Source organism: Biomphalaria glabrata, chromosome 18 (genome assembly GCF_947242115.1).
Source record: "Biomphalaria glabrata chromosome 18, xgBioGlab47.1, whole genome shotgun sequence".
Classification (NCBI taxonomy): domain Eukaryota; kingdom Metazoa; phylum Mollusca; class Gastropoda; family Planorbidae; genus Biomphalaria; species Biomphalaria glabrata.
Window position 1 is genome coordinate 21,156,542 of NC_074728.1, and position 18,808 is coordinate 21,175,349.

The window sequence follows — 18,808 nt, forward strand, 5'->3', positions numbered from 1 at the left end:
AGAAGATAATAATAGAATGGAGCTATCTGATAGTCTCTGTGTCCTGTAGAAATCTTTTTCTTGTACAAATCTTTTCTTGTGCAAGTCTTTTCCTTGTACAAATCTTTTCTTGTTCAAATCTTTTTCATGTACACATTTTTTCTTGTACAATTCTTTTTCTTGTACAAATCTTTTGTTGTACAAATCTTTTTCTTGTACAAATCTTTTCTTGTACATATCTTTTTCTTGTACACATCTTTTCTTGTACAAATTTTTTTGTTGTACAAATCTTGTCTGGTACAAACCTTGTCTTTTAAATATAAATGAAAAATAAATATCTTCTGTTCCTCTTAATACTTCTGTTATTTCCTGTTACTTGATGACATTTTATCATTTCCCACATATTAATACCTATTCTTCTCGACCTGCGTCTGATGTTGAGCAGACGATGATGGTGATGGGAAAGTTGACGAGGATCTTGCTCAACTAATTGGTAAGGAGTCTTTTGCATAATTTGTTTTTGCTTGCATTAAAACGTAAAAATAAAACATGTAGCCAAAACAAAGGCTTCCGAAACAATGCTACGCCTTCCTGACTGGCTCTAAGTGACCACTGGACTCGACACCTCTAACTACAGGCTTGACTGGCTCAACGCGACCACTGGACACGACACATCTAACTACAGGCTTGACTGGCTCTACGCTACCCCTGGACTAGACACTTCTAACTACAGTCTTGACTGGCTCAACGCGACCACTGGACACGACACATCTAACTACAGTCTTGACTGGCTCAATGCTACCACTGGACTCGACACATCTAACTACAGTCTTGACTGGCTCAATGCTACCACTGGACTCGACACATCTAACTACAGTCTTGACTGGCTCTACGCTACCACTGGACACGACACATCTAACTACAGTCTTGACTGGCTCTACGCTACCCCTGGACTAGACACTTCTAACTACAGTCTTGACTGGCTCAACGCGACCACTGGACACGACACATCTAACTACAGGCTTGACTGGCTCTACGCTACCCCTGGACTAGACACTTCTAACTACAGGCTTGACTGGCTCAACGCGACCACTGGACACGACACATCTAACTACAGGCTTGACTGGCTCTACGCTACCCCTTGACTAGACACTTCTAACTACAGTCTTGACTGGCTCAACGCGACCACTGGACACGACACATCTAACTACAGTCTTGACTGGCTCAATGCTACCACTGGACTCGACACATCTAACTACAGTCTTGACTGGCTCTACGCTACCACTGGACTCGACACATCTAACTACAGTCCTGACTGGCTCTACGCTACCACTGGACTCGACACATCTAACTACAGTCTTGACTGGCTCTACGCTACCACTGGACTCGACACATCTAACTACAGTCTTGACTGGCTCAATGCTACCACTGGACTCGACACATCTAACTACAGTCTTGACTGGCTCAATGCTACCACTGGACTCGACACATCTAACTACAGTCTTGACTGGCTCAACGCTACCACTGGACTCGACACATCTAACTACAGTCTTGACTGGCTCAACGCTACCACTGGACTCGACACATCTAACTACAGTCTTGACTGGCTCAATGCTACCACTGGACTCGACACATCTAACTACAGTCTTGACTGGCTCAACGCTACCACTGGACTCGACACATCTAACTACAGTCTTGACTGGCTCAATGCTACCACTGGACTCGACACTTCTAACTACAGTCTTGACTGGCTCTACGCTACCACTGGACTCGACACATCTAACTACAGTCTTGACTGGCTCAATGCTACCACTGGACTCGACACATTTAACTACAGTCTTGACTGGCTCAATGCTACCACTGGACTCGACACATCTAACTACAGTCTTGACTGGCTCAATGCTACCACTGGACTCGAAACATCTAACTACAGTCTTGACTGGCTCAACGCTACCACTGGACTCGACACATTTAACTACAGTCTTGACTGGCTCAATGCTACCACTGGACTCGACACATCTAACTACAGTCTTGACTGGCTCAATGCTACCACTGGACTCGACACATCTAACTACAGTCTTGACTGGCTCAACGCTACCACTGGACTCGACACATCTAACTACAGTCTTGACTGGCTCAACGCTACCACTGGACTCGACACATCTAACTACAGTCTTGACTGGCTCAATGCTACCACTGGACTCGACACATCTAACTACAGTCTTGACTGGCTCAACGCTACCACTGGACTCGACACATCTAACTACAGTCTTGACTGGCTCAACGCTACCACTGGACTCGACACATCTAACTACAGTCTTGACTGGCTCAACGCTACCACTGGACTCGACACATCTAACTACAGTCTTGACTGGCTCAATGCTACCACTGGACGACACATCTAACTACAGTCTTGACTGGCTCAACGCTACCACTGGACTCGACACATCTAACTACAGTCTTGACTGGCTCAATGCTACCACTGGACTCGACACATCTAACTACAGTCTTGACTGGCTCAACGCTACCACTGGACTCGACACATTTAACTACAGTCTTGATTGGCTCAACGCTACCACTGGACTCGACACATCTAACTACAGTCTTGACTGGCTCTACGCTACCACTGGACTCGACACATCTAACTACAGTCTTGACTGGATTTACGCTACCACTGGACTCGACACATCTAACTACAGTCTTGACTGGCTCTACGCTACCACTGGACTCGACACATCTAACTACAGTCTTGACTGGATTTACGCTACCACTGGACTCGACACATCTAACTACAGTCTTGACTGGCTCTACGCTACCACTGGACTCGACATATCTAACTACAGTCTTGACTGGCTCTACGCTACCACTGGACTCGACACATCTAACTACAGTCTTGACTGGCTCAATGCTACCACTGGACTCGACACATCTAACTACAGTCTTGACTGGCTCAATGCTACCACTGGACTCGACACATCTAACTACAGTCTTGACTGGCTCAATGCTACCACTGGACTCGACACATCTAACTACAGTCTTGACTGGCTCAATGCTACCACTGGACTCGACACATCTAACTACAGTCTTGACTGGCTCAATGCTACCACTGGACTCGACACATCTAACTACAGTCTTGACTGGCTCAATGCTACCACTGGACTCGACACATCTAACTACAGTCTTGACTGGCTCAATGCTACCACTGGACTCGACACATTTAACTACAGTCTTGACTGGCTCAACGCTACCACTGGACTCGACACATCTAACTACAGTCTTGACTGGCTCTACGCTACCACTGGACACGACACATCTAACTACAGTCTTGACTGGCTCTACGCTACCACTGGACTCGACACATCTAACTACAGTCTTGACTGGCTCTACGCTACCACTGGACTCGACACATCTAACTACAGTCTTGACTGGCTCAATGCTACCACTGGACTCGACACATCTAACTACAGTCTTGACTGGCTCAACGCTACCACTGGACTCGACACATCTAACTTCAGTCTTGACTGGCTCAATGCTACCACTGGACTCGACACATCTAACTACAGTCTTGACTGGCTCAATGCTACCACTGGACTCGACACATCTAACTACAGTCTTGACTGGCTCAATGCGACCACTGGACTCGACACATCTAACTACAGTCTTGACTGGCTCAATGCTACCACTGGACTCGACACATCTAACTACAGTCTTGACTGGCTCAATGCGACCACTGGACTCGACACATCTAACTACAGTCTTGACTGGCTCTACGCTACCACTGGACTCGACACATCTAACTACAGTCTTGACTGGCTCTACGCTACCACTGGACTCGACACATCTAACTACAGTCTTGACTGGCTCTACGCTACCACTGGACTCGACACATCTAACTACAGTCTTGACTGGCTCAATGCTACCACTGGACTCGACACATCTTACTACAGTCTTGACTGCCTCAATGCTACCACTGGACTCGACACATCTAACTACAGTCTTGACTGGCTCAACGCGACCACTGGACACGACACATCTAACTACAGTCTTGACTGGCTCAATGCTACCACTGGACTCGACACATCTAACTACAGTCTTGACTGGCTCTACGCTACCACTGGACTCGACACATCTAACTACAGTCTTGACTGGCCTACGCTACCACTGGACTCGACACATTTAACTACAGTCTTGACTGGCTCAATGCTACCACTGGACTCGACACATCTAACTACAGTCTTGACTGGCTCAATGCTACCACTGGACTCGACACATCTAACTACAGTCTTGACTGGCTCAACGCTACCACTGGACTCGACACATCTAACTACAGTCTTGACTGGCTCAATGCTACCACTGGACTCGACACATCTAACTACAGTCTTGACTGGCTCAACGCTACCGCTGGACTCGACACATCTAACTACAGTCTTGACTGGCTCAATGCTACCACTGGACTCGACACATCTAACTACAGTCTTGACTGGCTCAATGCTACCACTGGACTCGACATATCTAATTACAGTCTTGACTGGCTCTACGCTACCACTGGACTCGACACATCTAACTACAGTCTTGACTGGATTTACGCTACCACTGGACTCGACACATCTAACTACAGTCTTGACTGGCTCTACGCTACCACTGGACTCGACACATCTAACTACAGTCTTGACTGGATTTACGCTACCACTGGACTCGACACATCTAACTACAGTCTTGACTGGATTTACGCTACCACTGGACTCGACACATCTAATTACAGTCTTGACTGGCTCTACGCTACCACTGGACTCGACACATCTAACTACAGTCTTGACTGGCTCAATGCTACCACTGGACTAGACACATCTAACTACAGTCTTGACTGGATTTACGCTACCACTGGACTCGACACATCTAATTACAGTCTTGACTGGATTTACGCTACCACTGGACTCGACACATCTAATTACAGTCTTGACTGGCTCTACGCTACCACTGGACTCGACACATCTAACTACAGTCTTGACTGGATTTACGCTACCACTGGACTCGACACATCTAACTACAGTCTTGACTGAATTTACGCTACCACTGGACTCGACACATCTAACTACAGTCTTGACTGGATTTACGCTACCACTGGACTCGACACATCTAACTACAGTCTTGACTGGATTTACGCTACCACTGGACTCGACACATCTAACTACAGTCTTGACTGAATTTACGCTACCACTGGACTCGACACATCTAACTACAGTCTTGACTGGATTTACGCTACCACTGGACTCGACACATCTAACTACAGTCTTGACTGGATTTACGCTACCACTGGACTCGACACATCTAACTACAGTCTTGACTGAATTTACGCTACCACTGGACTCGACGCATCTAACTACAGTCTTGACTGGATTTAAGCTACCACTGGACTCGACACATCTAACTACAGTCTTGACTGGATTTACGCTACCACTGGACTCGACACATCTAACTACAGTCTTGACTGGATTTACGCTACCACTGGACTCGACACATCTAACTACAGTCTTGACTGGCTCTACGCTACCACTGGACTCGACACATCTAACTACAGTCTTGACTGGCTCTACGCTACCACTGGACACGACACATCTAACTGCAGTCTTGACTGGCTCTACGCTACCCCTGGACTAGACACATCTAACTACAGTCTTGACTGGCTCTACGCTACCACTGGACTCGACACATCTAACTACAGACTTGACTGGCTCAACGCTACCACTGGACTAGACACATCTAACTACAGTCTTGACTGGCTCTACGCTACCACTGGACTCAACACATCTAACTACAGTCTTGACTGAATTTACGCTACCACTGGACTCGACACATCTAACTACAGTCTTGACTGGCTCTACGCTACCACTGGACTCGACACATCTAACTACAGTCTTGACTGGATTTACGCTACCACTGGACTCGACACATCTAACTACATTCTTGACTGGATTTACGCTACCACTGGACTCGACACATCTAACTACAGTCTTGACTGAATTTAAGCTACCACTGGACTCGACACATCTAACTACAGTCTTGACTGGCTCTACGCTACCCCTGGACTAGACACATCTAACTACAGTCTTGACTGGCTCTACGCTACCACTGGACTAGACACATCTAACTACAGTCTTGACTGGCTCTACGCTACCACTGGACACGACACATCTAACTACAGTCTTGACTGGCTCTACGCTACCCCTGGACTAGACACATCTAACTACAGTCTTGACTGGCTCTACGCTACCACTGGACACGACACATCTAACTGCAGTCTTGACTGGCTCTACGCTACCCCTGGACTAGACACATCTAACTACAGTCTTGACTGGCTCTACGCTACCACTGGACTCGACACATCTAACTACAGTCTTGACTGGCTCTACGCTACCACTAAACACGACACATCTAACTACAGTCTTGACTGGCTCTACGCTACCCCTGGACTAGACACATCTAACTACAGTCTTGACTGGCTCTACGCTACCACTGGACACGACACATCTAACTACAGTCTTGACTGGCTCTACGCTACCACTGGACACGACACATCTAACTACAGTCTTGACTGGCTCTACGCTACCACTGGACACGACACATCTAACTACAGGCTTGACTGGCTCTACGCTACCACTGGACACGACACATCTAACTACAGTCTTGACTGGCTCTACGCTACCACTGGACACGACACATCTAACTACAGGCTTGACTGGCTCTACGCTACCACTGGACACGACACATCTAACTACAGTCTTGACTGGCTCTACGCTACCACTGGACACGACACATCTAACTGCAGTCTTGACTGGCTCTACGCTACCCCTGGACTAGACACATCTAACTACAGTCTTGACTGGCTCTACGCTACCACTGGACACGACACATCTAACTACAGTCTTGACTGGCTCTACGCTACCACTGGACACGACACATCTAACTACAGTCTTGACTGGCTCAATGCGACCACTGGACACGACACATCTAACTACAGTCTTGACTGGCTCTACGCTACCACTGGACACGACACATCTAACTGCAGTCTTGACTGGCTCTACGCTACCCCTGGACTAGACACATCTAACTACAGTCTTGACTGGCTTTACGCTACCACTGGACTCGACACATCTAACTACAGACTTGACTGGCTCAACGCTACCACTGGACACGACACATCTAACTACAGTCTTGACTGGCTCTACGCTACCACTGGACACGACACATCTAACTGCAGTCTTGACTTGCTCTACGCTACCACTGGACACGACACATCTAACTACAGACTTGACTGGCTCTACGCTACCACTGGACACTACACATCTAACTGCAGTCTTGAAACCTCGATCTCGTATTGCGTGTTCTTTTATTCACAATACCTCTGCTCAAGCCAAACTTTCGCAGTGGAACCTTTGGGTGGGGAACATTTGTCAGTGGACGCTATTCTCGAAAACGGCTTTATCGATTGTCCCTGGAAATTTTACAGCTCCCCTGATTCCATTTAACTCCAATGGGTACCTGACTTGAAGTTGGGGAAAGCAAAGACGCTTGGTCGTTGTGCTGGCCACATGACACCCATCTCGTTAACAGTTGGCCATAGAAACAGATGACCTTAACATCATCTGGCCTTTAGATCACAAGGTCTGAAAGGGGAGCTTAACTAGCTTAACTTGACGTGATCGAAGGCGATCGTCAGGCATAGAGTGCTTACACCTTAGCACCTTGCCCCGCGTTTCGTATTGCCCCTTTGTCTACGTCACATGTTTCGGTCGGTGCTACAAACAGCTACACTACACAGTGGCGTAGCAATGAATTTCATAACATTTTGGGGCACATGGGGGGGGGGGGCTTGACCTTTTTTTTTGGGGGGGGGCGCCTTCATTTTGACATTCGACATTATGACATGAGATAATGGCGTAATATTTGATATTTCATTTGGGAGCCCCCATCAAGTGGGGGTGTCACAGTTACGTGTTGCTGGGAACTAGAGTTTCTGCTATTGTTATTATTTTGCCATCTATTTGACATGTTTCTGTTGTATCCATTGCGCTAAGAACCACCACGTCTGGATTGCCTGTGTTAGATCTGAAAGTTATATTTCTTGTTGTGGAGGTTGCTATTATATTGCCTTCTACTGTCATTTGGGATATAGGTTTGTGTTGATCTGTTGGGGTTGCTATTATATTGCCTTCTACTGTCATTTGAGATATAGCTTTGTGTTGATCTGTTGGGGTTGCTATTATATTGCCTTCTACTGTCATTTGAGATATAGCTTTGTGTTGATCTGTTGGGGTTGCTATTATATTGCCTTCTACTGTTATTTGGGATATAGCTTTGTGTTGATCTGTTGGGGTTGCTATTATATTGTCTTCTACTGTCATTTGGGATATAGCTTTGTGTTGATCTGTTGGGGTTGCTATTATATTGCCTTCTACTGTCATTTGGGATATAGCTTTGTGTTGATCTGTTGGGGTTGCTATTATATTGCCTTCTACTGTCATCTGGGATATAGTTACTTGTTTTTATACTTATTGCCTTGCTATGTATTGCTTCTTTCCCCTGAATGTGGCAAAATATGTAGATCACAGCTGGGGCTGCGTAGCCACGAGAAATATGGCATTCCTCATTAATCTTCGGATTCGAAGGCAAGCCTTATTATTGCTTCTGTATCTGAAGTTAGTGCTGTTGACTGTTCTGCAGTGGCTTTATATTTGTCCTCTTCTTCCGCTATTAAAGCAGGTTATGTCATTATTTCTATATTTCTTCTCATTATTACGTGACACTGCTGAAGCATAGACATAATGAATGGTAAATGTATTCATGGATGGCCGCCTTTAGTCGTAAGACGTTGTTAGCTAATCTCTAGTCAACAAAGTCGTAAGACATTGATAGCTAATCTCTAGTCAACAAAGTCGTAAGACATTGATAGCTAATCTCTAGTCAATAAAATAAACCGCTGTTAACTATAAAACCTTCCATTTTCATAAGCACTTCTCTGGTACAGTGGTTTGTGTATTACCTTGAGGAGGCTTGAGGACGCTTGAGCCCACGAGTTCGAATCCAGGTCGCTCAACTTTTTTTTTTATTTGGCCTCTTTGGGTGGTAGAACGACTATGGTTCATCTCGAACACTTTTTCATGTGGCTGCTGAGCCCTATTTTGAAGAGACACTCCCGTCCACATATTTTGCATGTCAAGGTGGCTTTCACTTTGGTGGTAGAGGAGCTGGCCTTTTTTGCGTGTGGCACGATTTTCTTCAAGATTAAGCGAGATGAAAGCCTGGGCATTGTCTATGGTCGGCACGATGTCGCCCACACAGTAGTTCCCCTCTCTTCGCGCAGCTGATGTGACCAAATGAACGGAATATCCGATACAGTTTGGGATCAGTAGCGCCGCAGGCTCTGCAAAAAGCTATCAGGTACTATTCATGCCTAATTTGTGCCGATGTGCCTAAACTCAAACTCCTTCTTTCTCCCCTCCCCTCTTCTCAAATGTTAGGATCATAACGTATTCAAGAAAGCTAAAAGCTAAACAAAAACGATTGGTAAAAGTATTTGTAATGGCAAAGATTCATTGTTCATTCATTAGGCAGACATACTACACTACAAGACTAATCCAGGCGAATTGATACAAATATACTTAATATAAGTTCGTTTTTATTTTTCTATTATTTTTTATTTTATTTTAAGTATTTTTTTCATTGTCTGTCACTAAACTGAGAGTTTGTTTCTGTTTCTTAGCTACCATGACCCAGGAGCAACCAGTATCGAACTATTCCACAAGTAAGTTGCAATGTATCGTTCTCCCTTATGTCCTGTATGGAAATATCTGCGGCCAGACAAGCCCTTACACACAATACCCTATGACCAGTTTTAAATCTCAGCCTTAAGACAAAACGTGATGTCGTCTAGTGACAAAAAAGCCGATGGTGAAAAGCTGGCGACACACTAATACATTAATATGTGACCCCATAACCTTAGTCAAATCTTTTCGAATACAGGTCCTGATTCACGTGATTGAAGAGGTCACAAACTGAAAGAAATTATCGCCTAAATTATACCGACGTGCCAAAACCCCAAAATATCAAATTAAGTTTCATGGAAATCAGGACATGAAAAAGGCAGATCTTATCTTATAGAATACAGACGTTACTTCAAAAAAGAAGATGATTACGTCATGCATTTAGTCATGCATATTAACCAATGACTTAAACTCTGCCAAGTCACTGGTTTTCCTGGCTAGCTCAGGCAACCCATTCCATGCTCTAATAGCACTAGGGAAGAAGGAGTATTTGTACAAATCTGTCCTAGCATATGGGACGAGGAATGTGCCTTTATCTTTGTGTCTTTCAGAGTATTTTATTAAATTTTGTTTTTGTATTTGAAGATTATGGTTTCAGTGTTTTATGTATAATTGCTACTTTACTTTTGAGTCTTCTGTCCTGAAGGCTTTCTAAATTTAGTGATTTAATTAAAGGTGTTACTCTAGACTCTAGACAAATGTGAATATTCGTTTGTTATGAATCTCACTGCTCTAGATACGCCCGTTCCGGCTTGACAGGCATCAATAGATAAATGACGAACATAATGAATCTTGATCAAACTGGCTTGATCTCAGGCTAGCTCACCGCTAAAGATATCTCGTACCTGCTTCATTGTTGTTATTTTTTCAGTTTATGTAGAAATGCATGCCGTTATCTACCAAGAACAAGTACAATATTGAAGATATAAAGAGAAGGGTCATATAACAGTGGTTAGCGCTACAGAGAATTTAAATAAGCTTAAAGCAACTGCCCAAGAATAAATATGTAAACAGATAAAAGTGCAGTAAACAAAGAGGTCAAAAAAACAACAACACAGAAGTAAAAAGAAATAAATAAAGAGGTCAATGAACAAAGAGACAAAGAAAAAAAGATGTACATCAAGTTAGAGCCTTATAAACAAAGGTGTCAATGAACAAAGTGATACAGGAATAGGTCAATGAACTAAGAGGTAAAAAAAACAACAAAGAGGACAACAAACATACACGCGAATGAACAATGAGTCTAAACAAATAAAGTCAATGAACAAAAAAAAGAATAGTCAACAAAAGTGAATGACATAAAAAACCGAAAGTGGTCCATAGCCAAAGAATTCAAGAAACAAATGAGAAATGAACAAAGAAGCTACTGTACGTGCACACAACGATATTGGCAAGTGTGTATGTGTGTGTGTGTTTTCAACACTGCAACACATTTGAGACCAAAAGAAAATCCGCTGCCGAGGACAGACGCAGACGACGAAGAGAAAATCTAAATTGACCACCTGAGGACGATGGTTAGTCTTGCCCTCCTTGTGGCAAAATATGTAGGTCACAGCTGGGGCTGAGTATCCACTGGATAATACTGCATTCCTCATCAATCTTCAAACTCGAAGACAAAACTTATTATATGAGAAAAACAATCTCCCTGATCTGCCATTATAAAAAAAAAATAAAAAATTCCACGACCACAGAATGTTATAAATGCATCTTGATTGATTATTTGTTTGGCATAAATATTGATATATCTATTGGTAGATTAATATAATGACCACAGACTAAAGTGGATTTAATTTTTAATTTAATTATTTTTAATAAAAACTAAGTTATTTATTTATTTACTTATTTATTTATTTGTTATTTATTTAGTATTTTAGTTAGTTAGTTTGTTAGATTGATTGATAAGATAGATAGATAGATAGATAGATAGATAGATAGATAGATAGATAGATAGATAGATAGATAGATAGATAGATAGGTAGGTAGATAGGTAGGTAGGTAGGTAGGTAGGTAGGTAGATAGATAGATAGATAGGTAGGTAACTAGGTAGATAGATAGATAGATAGATAGATAGATAGATAGATAGATAGATAGATAGATAGATAGATAGATAGATAGATAGGTAGATAGATAGATAGATAAATAGAGATATGGATAGATATTATATAAATATATATTTTTTTTAATTCACAGTAAAAACAGAAACACATTCAGTTTCTGCTGAGATACTGGTCTTCAATAGTAAGTGGAAACATTTCTAAATTTAAAACCATTGACATATGTAGCCAGAAGTTTGGGAGTTTCTACGTTTTTTTTTACTTAATGAACCATCCATAAACATGATTCATGTCTAAATTTATCTGGGGGTGATCTGTTTATTTATGGCTAACGGTTGACGATGATGCAATGTGGACGACACAACGTCAAACGGGCCCTAACGCATGCCGGGTACCATCCACCTGCACCAAAAATAAAATTCCGAGAAAAAAAAGTCTGGTTTTGCAAATATATGATTCCTATAAATTGTATAATATTCTAATTGTAGGTCTGTAGATGTAGAGTTAGACCAGGATGGCTGCCTGGTCGTGCGGTTTGCACGCTGGACTGTCGTTCAGATTTATCGATGGTCCCGGGTTCAAACCCTGCCCGCTCCCATCCCCCGTCGTCCTGCGGGAGGTTTGGACTAGGAAGTAATTATCTTCAACTCTGAAGGAACATCCGAAACATGTAAAACAAACATTTTAAAACAAACATTTTATTAACTGTAGGAAACATAAAGGCCATATTGCAGAAATTTAGATAAAGAATCAAACCATAGAACAAGTACAAGAATATTAATACCTAGGAACAACCATCAACAACTAACTGTAATGGAATGGACGCTGTCAAAACCTTTACACTAATATCCACCAGCTACTCTTGTATCTCAGAAAGCTAAGCAAATTTATCTACACCCTACTGTACAGTAGTTATGCTGATGTTGTCAATTGTAGTCAAACTGAATTTCCATTTGATTGGATCAATAAAATTATTTTATCTTATCTTATCTAGATGACTGTGAGCTAACTGTTCATTAACTTTAATTTATTTAACTCTTTAGTGAAGAGGGCCTACATTCGGAAATACCCGAAGATATAGTCTATTCAAAATAATTTTTTTTCAGCCATATTTTGTTTTTACTTTAAAAAAATATAACAGACAAACCAGAGTAGTGTCAATGTGGCCTAGGAGCTCGTAATACTTTTCCCAAAGATATACAGCAACAGTCACATTTCTTGGAAAAATCTTTAGAGCCGTTTTCGAAAAACGCGTCCACCCACCCGTAAGTTTCTATCCGGTTTTTTTTTTACGAAATTACGAATTGAAGAGAAGTATTGTAAAAAACCAATCATCTCAAAAACAAAAATGTGCCAACAAAATTAATGACGATTTTCTTTGCTAATATTTTGCTTCTCATAGCGCATCTTTCAGTATACTGAGCATTTCAGGACCTTTCTTTAGGGACAGGGACATACATGAGAAGGCTCCCTATTCGCCTCTAGGATGCTCAGGAAACACAAATTTGTCAGTGTCCCATCTAAGCACAAATTTCCCTGGACTGTAGGGAATTTAGTTGTTTAAACCCACCAAGTTGGGTAGCTTACCCGTTTGAGCAAATTAGCCACTCATCACTAAAAAGGAACTCAAATAAATTTGCCATTTCTGTAGCAAATTTGCCATTTCTGTAGCAATTGTGGTTTTACATGGTGGGGTCACTAGCCACACACCAAGCCCTCCTCCTTTCTCACCCTGGATTGGGACGGACCGGTTGATAGCGGTGTACGATGTGCCAAAAAAACAAAATATCAAATATCAAATGCAAATATATATATATATATATATATATATATATATATATATATATAAGATACTGTGGATAGGGGGTAAATCACGTGATCAGACTTTGATGACATAACTCTTCTGTGAAAAGGTAAGTCTTGAATTTGTAATTGTATTAAACATGAACCTTTTGTAGTTTTTAATTCAGATTTAATGCTTTTCGAAACATTATGAATTATTTATTTAAAAGATTTTTTTTTTTATCTTAGCTACCGTCAGAAATACTCTGTTGGACCGTAGCACATCCGGTAAGTTAAATATGTTATTGATATATCGATATAATAATGATATATTGATATAATATTGTTATCTTATACTATAAAGTAGAAAGTAAGGCGTATGTATGTAGGTCTAAAACTCTAATTCAACTCTAAGATGATAGAAACTTCTCTTCGCAAAGATAGTTTTACACTTTAACACATTCATGCTATTTTTACGTTTACGCCTTCGCATTCGCTTTACTTATAACATTATTATTTCGTTTAATTGTTTACAAAACACTATCAGTGACTATATAGGCGAATCAAGACCCGCTGGCCGCGGGTAATATATGTCTAGTATATATATATATTATGTCTACGTGTACATTTTAGGCAGTTAATTATAAACCAGGATAACATAATAAATACAAATAAAAAGAAGACTTCACCTGTGTGAGTATTGTGTGAGTAGTGTGTGAGTAGTGTGTGAGTAGTGTGTGAGTACTGTGTGAGTATTGTGTGAATTACTGTGGAATATATCCTCCTTGGTGGCACCAGGTACCAGGATACTAGAGGAAAATGTTTTAGAAGAGACTTTAAAAATTGTTGAATTAAGTTGACCCTGGGAAAAATATTGGGCTTAATACGAGAAAGAATTCTCCTTAAGCGAATTTAAAGATCTACTACACTTTATAATATTCCAATTATAGGCCCCTTAGATCTAGACTTTTTAATCGTTTCATATCGAAAAAAGGGAAATAATTGTTACATTATTGATTAATATATTTGTAAGTGCGGAAATTGTTTCCCTTAGTTTTTTTTTTTTTTTTTTTTTTTTAAAGGATTGTGTATATTTTCTTTGTAAAATGTATGTTTTTTCATTGTTCCAGAACTTAGCTTTACTTTTTCGTTAAAATGATACAGTAGTTGTGCATTAAAAAGATGCATCAGTCATGTACCAAATGATACACGTATCTTCTGATGATACAACTGAGTTGCTGTGCGTTAAGTCATCGCCGACTGACATACGTTATCATCGTTTATTCGACCTCATTAATTTAAATTTTAGGTTTTATAACTTTAATTTGTGTTCTCCTGTAATTCTATACCAAAAGTAAGGCTTTCTGATAACAAACAAAAATGTTATTGAAGTTTAAAAAATAGCACGGTTGAATGCACAAATGTGAAATAAGAATAATTCTGTCAGAACGTTGAAAAACAATTACGGAGGTCAATAGTTAAGTTTAATTGCCATATAGTATCAAATGATACAGCAAACGGTTTAGGTTTTACGAACGAAACGCCTTATAGCATATCACACTGTACCGATTAAGTGACGTGCGTACAGTAACGTAATCAGACAAGATAACGCTTTAAGCTTTTTGAGATATGCGGTCCCTTATAAGTCTAAATAATATATGTGTCAGTGCCCTATATATCTTAGGGGCTCTCAGCTATATCTAATGTTCCTTAGAGGTAAATCCGGCCTTGCGTTTACACTTCCGCAAATATATGCTGATGATAAAAATGATTGTCGTGTGGCCAGAACAACGACCAGCCGCCTTTATTTTTTCCTTAACCAATGTCGGGTTTCAAGTATTATATTCCGCTGAAAAAGATAACCCCAAGGTTAACTCTTTCTCTCCCGTTCGACGATATCATCGTTGATTTGACCCTATTAAAGTAGCTTAATTTTTTAAAGATGGTGTCGTGTTGCCAGCACAACGACCCACAATTTCTTCTCCCTCAATCGATGTCAGGAGTCAAGTATTAGATATGATTAAAATTTAACAAAATAAATACTCTATATCAGGGCTCAATCGATGCTCAGCATGACAATACAAAGGTTCTCCCATTATGACAATACTCTATATCAGGGCTCAATCGATTCTCAGTATGACAATACAAAGGTTCTCCCATTATGACAATACTCTGTATCAAGGGCTCCATCGATGCTCAGTATGACAATACAAAGTTTCTCCCATTATGACAATACTCTGTATCAGGGCTCAATCGATGCTCAGTTTGACAATACAAAGGTTCTCCAAATATGACAATATTCTATATCAGGGGCTCAATCGATGCTCAGTATGACAATACAAAGGTTCTCCCATTATGACAATACTCTATATCAGGGCTCAATCGATGCTCAGTATGACAATACAAAGGTTCTCCCATTATGACAATACTCTATATCAGGGGCTCAATCGATGCTCAGTATGACAATACAAAGGTTCTCCCATTATGACAATACTCTGTACCAAGGGCTCCATCGATGCTCAGTATGACAATACAAAGTTTCTCCCATTATGACAATACTCTGTATCAGGGCTCAATCGATGCTCAGTATGACAATACAAAGGTTCTCCCATTATGACAATACTCTATATCAGGGCTCAATCGATGCTCAGTATGACAATACAAAGGTTCTCCCATTATGATAATACTCTGTATCAGGGGCTCCATCGATGCTCAGCATGACAATACAAAGGTTCTCCCATTATGACAATACTCTATATCAGGGGCTCCATCGATGCTCAGTATGACAACACAAAGGTTCTCCCATTATGACAATACAAAGGTTCTCCCATTATGACAACACAAAGGTTCTCCCATTATGACAATACAAAGGTTCTCCCATTATGACAATACAAAGGTTCTCCTATTATGACAATACAAAGGTTCTCCCATTATGACAGTACAAAGGTTCTCCCATTATGACAGTACAAAGGTTCTCCCATTATGACAATACAAAGGTTCTCCCATTATGACAATACAAAGGTTCTCCCATTATGACATCTCAACGCTTGTTTCAGCTCCGCTGAAGTCGACCCTAGTGTTGGTGGTTGGTCTTCCTCTTCTTCAAGTCATGTACTTCCTCGGGACACGGTCTGCTGCTGCAAGTAAGGCATGAGATCTGTTTCTTTACCTGGAACCTTTGCCTTTAAGACATTGAAATGTAATCTGAAATTTAAAAAAAAAATGTTATATCAACACGTTATTTCTCCCACACCCATTCCTGGATAAAGTTTAAATTTTGCACACTTTTTTGTTGTACCTGACAAAACAAGAATAAATTTTAAAAAATACAATAAGTTAATTAACTATTAGTTATAAATTACATGGGCGTAGCCAAATTCCAAGAGCATAGCTAAGAAATATTTTGATTTTAAAACCCGTTTGAAATGTACGATTAACCCTTTTTCATTATAAAACTATCCATACATCAGTCACCAGATTATATGAGCGTAGCCAAGAGAGGCTTTGTGTTTGAATCCCTTCTCCAGCGGGGTTTAGAGCTACAAACCACCTCTTTAATATAAAAAAGCAAATTGCACTCAAAATTCTATGAGCGTAGCCAAAGGGTTTTTAAGTTTAAACGCCCCTTCAGCTGGGTTTGAAGCTAAAATAAAAATACCTCTTCAATATATTAAAAAGCGAATTAGAGTTTAAACCCCTAACTGCCTCTTCGATATAAAAAAAAAGCAATTACGCACTCAAAACGCTATGAGCGTATCCAAAGGGGTTTTCAATTTAAACCACCACCCCCCCCTCCAGATGGATTGAAGCTAAAAAAATACCTCTTCTATATAAACAAAAGTAAATTTCACATTTAAAATTCTATAAGCGTAGCCAAACCAAAAGGGGTTTTGAGTTTCAAACCCCTCCTCCAGAGGGCTTTTTTTTTTACCTGATGGTTTTGAGTTTAAATACCCCCATACAGAGCGTTTTGAGGTTGAAAACCTCTATCTTCGATTTTTTTCCAAAGTAAACTTTGCTTTTTTCCAAAGCAGTGACCAAATTCAATGATTGTAGCTAATGAGGTTTTGAAGTAAAAATACGAACTCCACAGTTTTTTTTTATTTACCCCCCCCCCAAATGATTTTGATAAAACTTCCCTTTTTTTTTAAATAAAATCTAAAGCCAACTACAGTCACCTAATTCCAAGAGCGTAGCCATAGAGGTTATAATTTTCTACCAGTGGCTGGGCTCCATTAATAAAGTACAGTGAATAGTTATCTGCCGAAATTGAAAAAGAGACTAAATGTGGCTCAGTAAAGACGACTAAGACGGATTTTAGGAGTCAGTTATAGAGATCGGGTCTCAATCAAGGCAATCCTATGCCAAACTGGGAGTCGTCCCCTTAGTAAGGTTGTGACAGAGCGTCGCATGAGGTTTGCGGGACATGTTCTCCGACATGTTCATTTCGGAGGGGGGGGGGGAGTGTACCCCAAACCCCCTTCCTGGCTACGCCCATGAATAGTACGCATTCTATTGAAGAGATGACCAAAATTTTCATTTGATTCTCTCCCCTTTGTTTTTTTTTCAGATCTAAATATAGACGAGAAGGCCAGTCGCTAAAGGAAGCAATCCACAAGGAACAGTAAAACAAGTTATCTATTCCTTATGAAACTTGGGAATGTAGGATTTGTTAATAACGTTTTAGCCTTATAATGTTTGTTTTATTATTGCACGCCTAAACAGATAAGCTAAATGCATATTTAAATAAGGAAATAAAAAAAAAAGTTTGTTTTAATGCCATACAAATATGCATTACCAATAGTCTTCCTTCTATTTAGTTTGCAAGGTACATTGTCGAATAAAGGTAGACATCAACAATGGTCAGTCTGCATTACTTCATTCTATACATAAATAGCGAAAGATATACATACATTAGGCCACAAACACTCAAACCACCTACATAATTAGTCTTCAACTGTATCTAAAAAATGTGCATGAGTTTTACAAATACAGTACATCTAGAGACTACATCTAGGTACGTGTAGCGTTACCTCACTTTCTTACATTAATATATAGCTTTTTTATGCATTACATCCAAGAGCACTTTTATATTTTGCCTTCTGTTTTAGGAGATTTACATTGAATCCAATGTATATGCTTTAATAAAAAATATAAGAAAAACGTATATAA

At 40.6% G+C, this 18,808-nt stretch overlaps 1 protein-coding gene across 1 annotated transcript in view; it reads left to right on the forward strand.

Annotated features, from left to right (window-relative positions):
* The window catches only part of LOC106075208 (uncharacterized), a 61,446-nt gene extending 42,638 nt beyond the window's left edge, over positions 1 to 18,808 (forward strand). The window contains exons 14-19 of the mRNA XM_056017337.1: positions 425 to 472; positions 9,740 to 9,781; positions 11,991 to 12,038; positions 13,886 to 13,924; positions 16,693 to 16,779; positions 18,207 to 18,808. Coding sequence (XP_055873312.1) covers positions 425 to 472; positions 9,740 to 9,781; positions 11,991 to 12,038; positions 13,886 to 13,924; positions 16,693 to 16,779; positions 18,207 to 18,238 — 296 coding nt within the window. The 3' untranslated portion in view covers positions 18,239 to 18,808. The remainder of the gene's footprint in view (positions 1 to 424; positions 473 to 9,739; positions 9,782 to 11,990; positions 12,039 to 13,885; positions 13,925 to 16,692; positions 16,780 to 18,206) is intronic.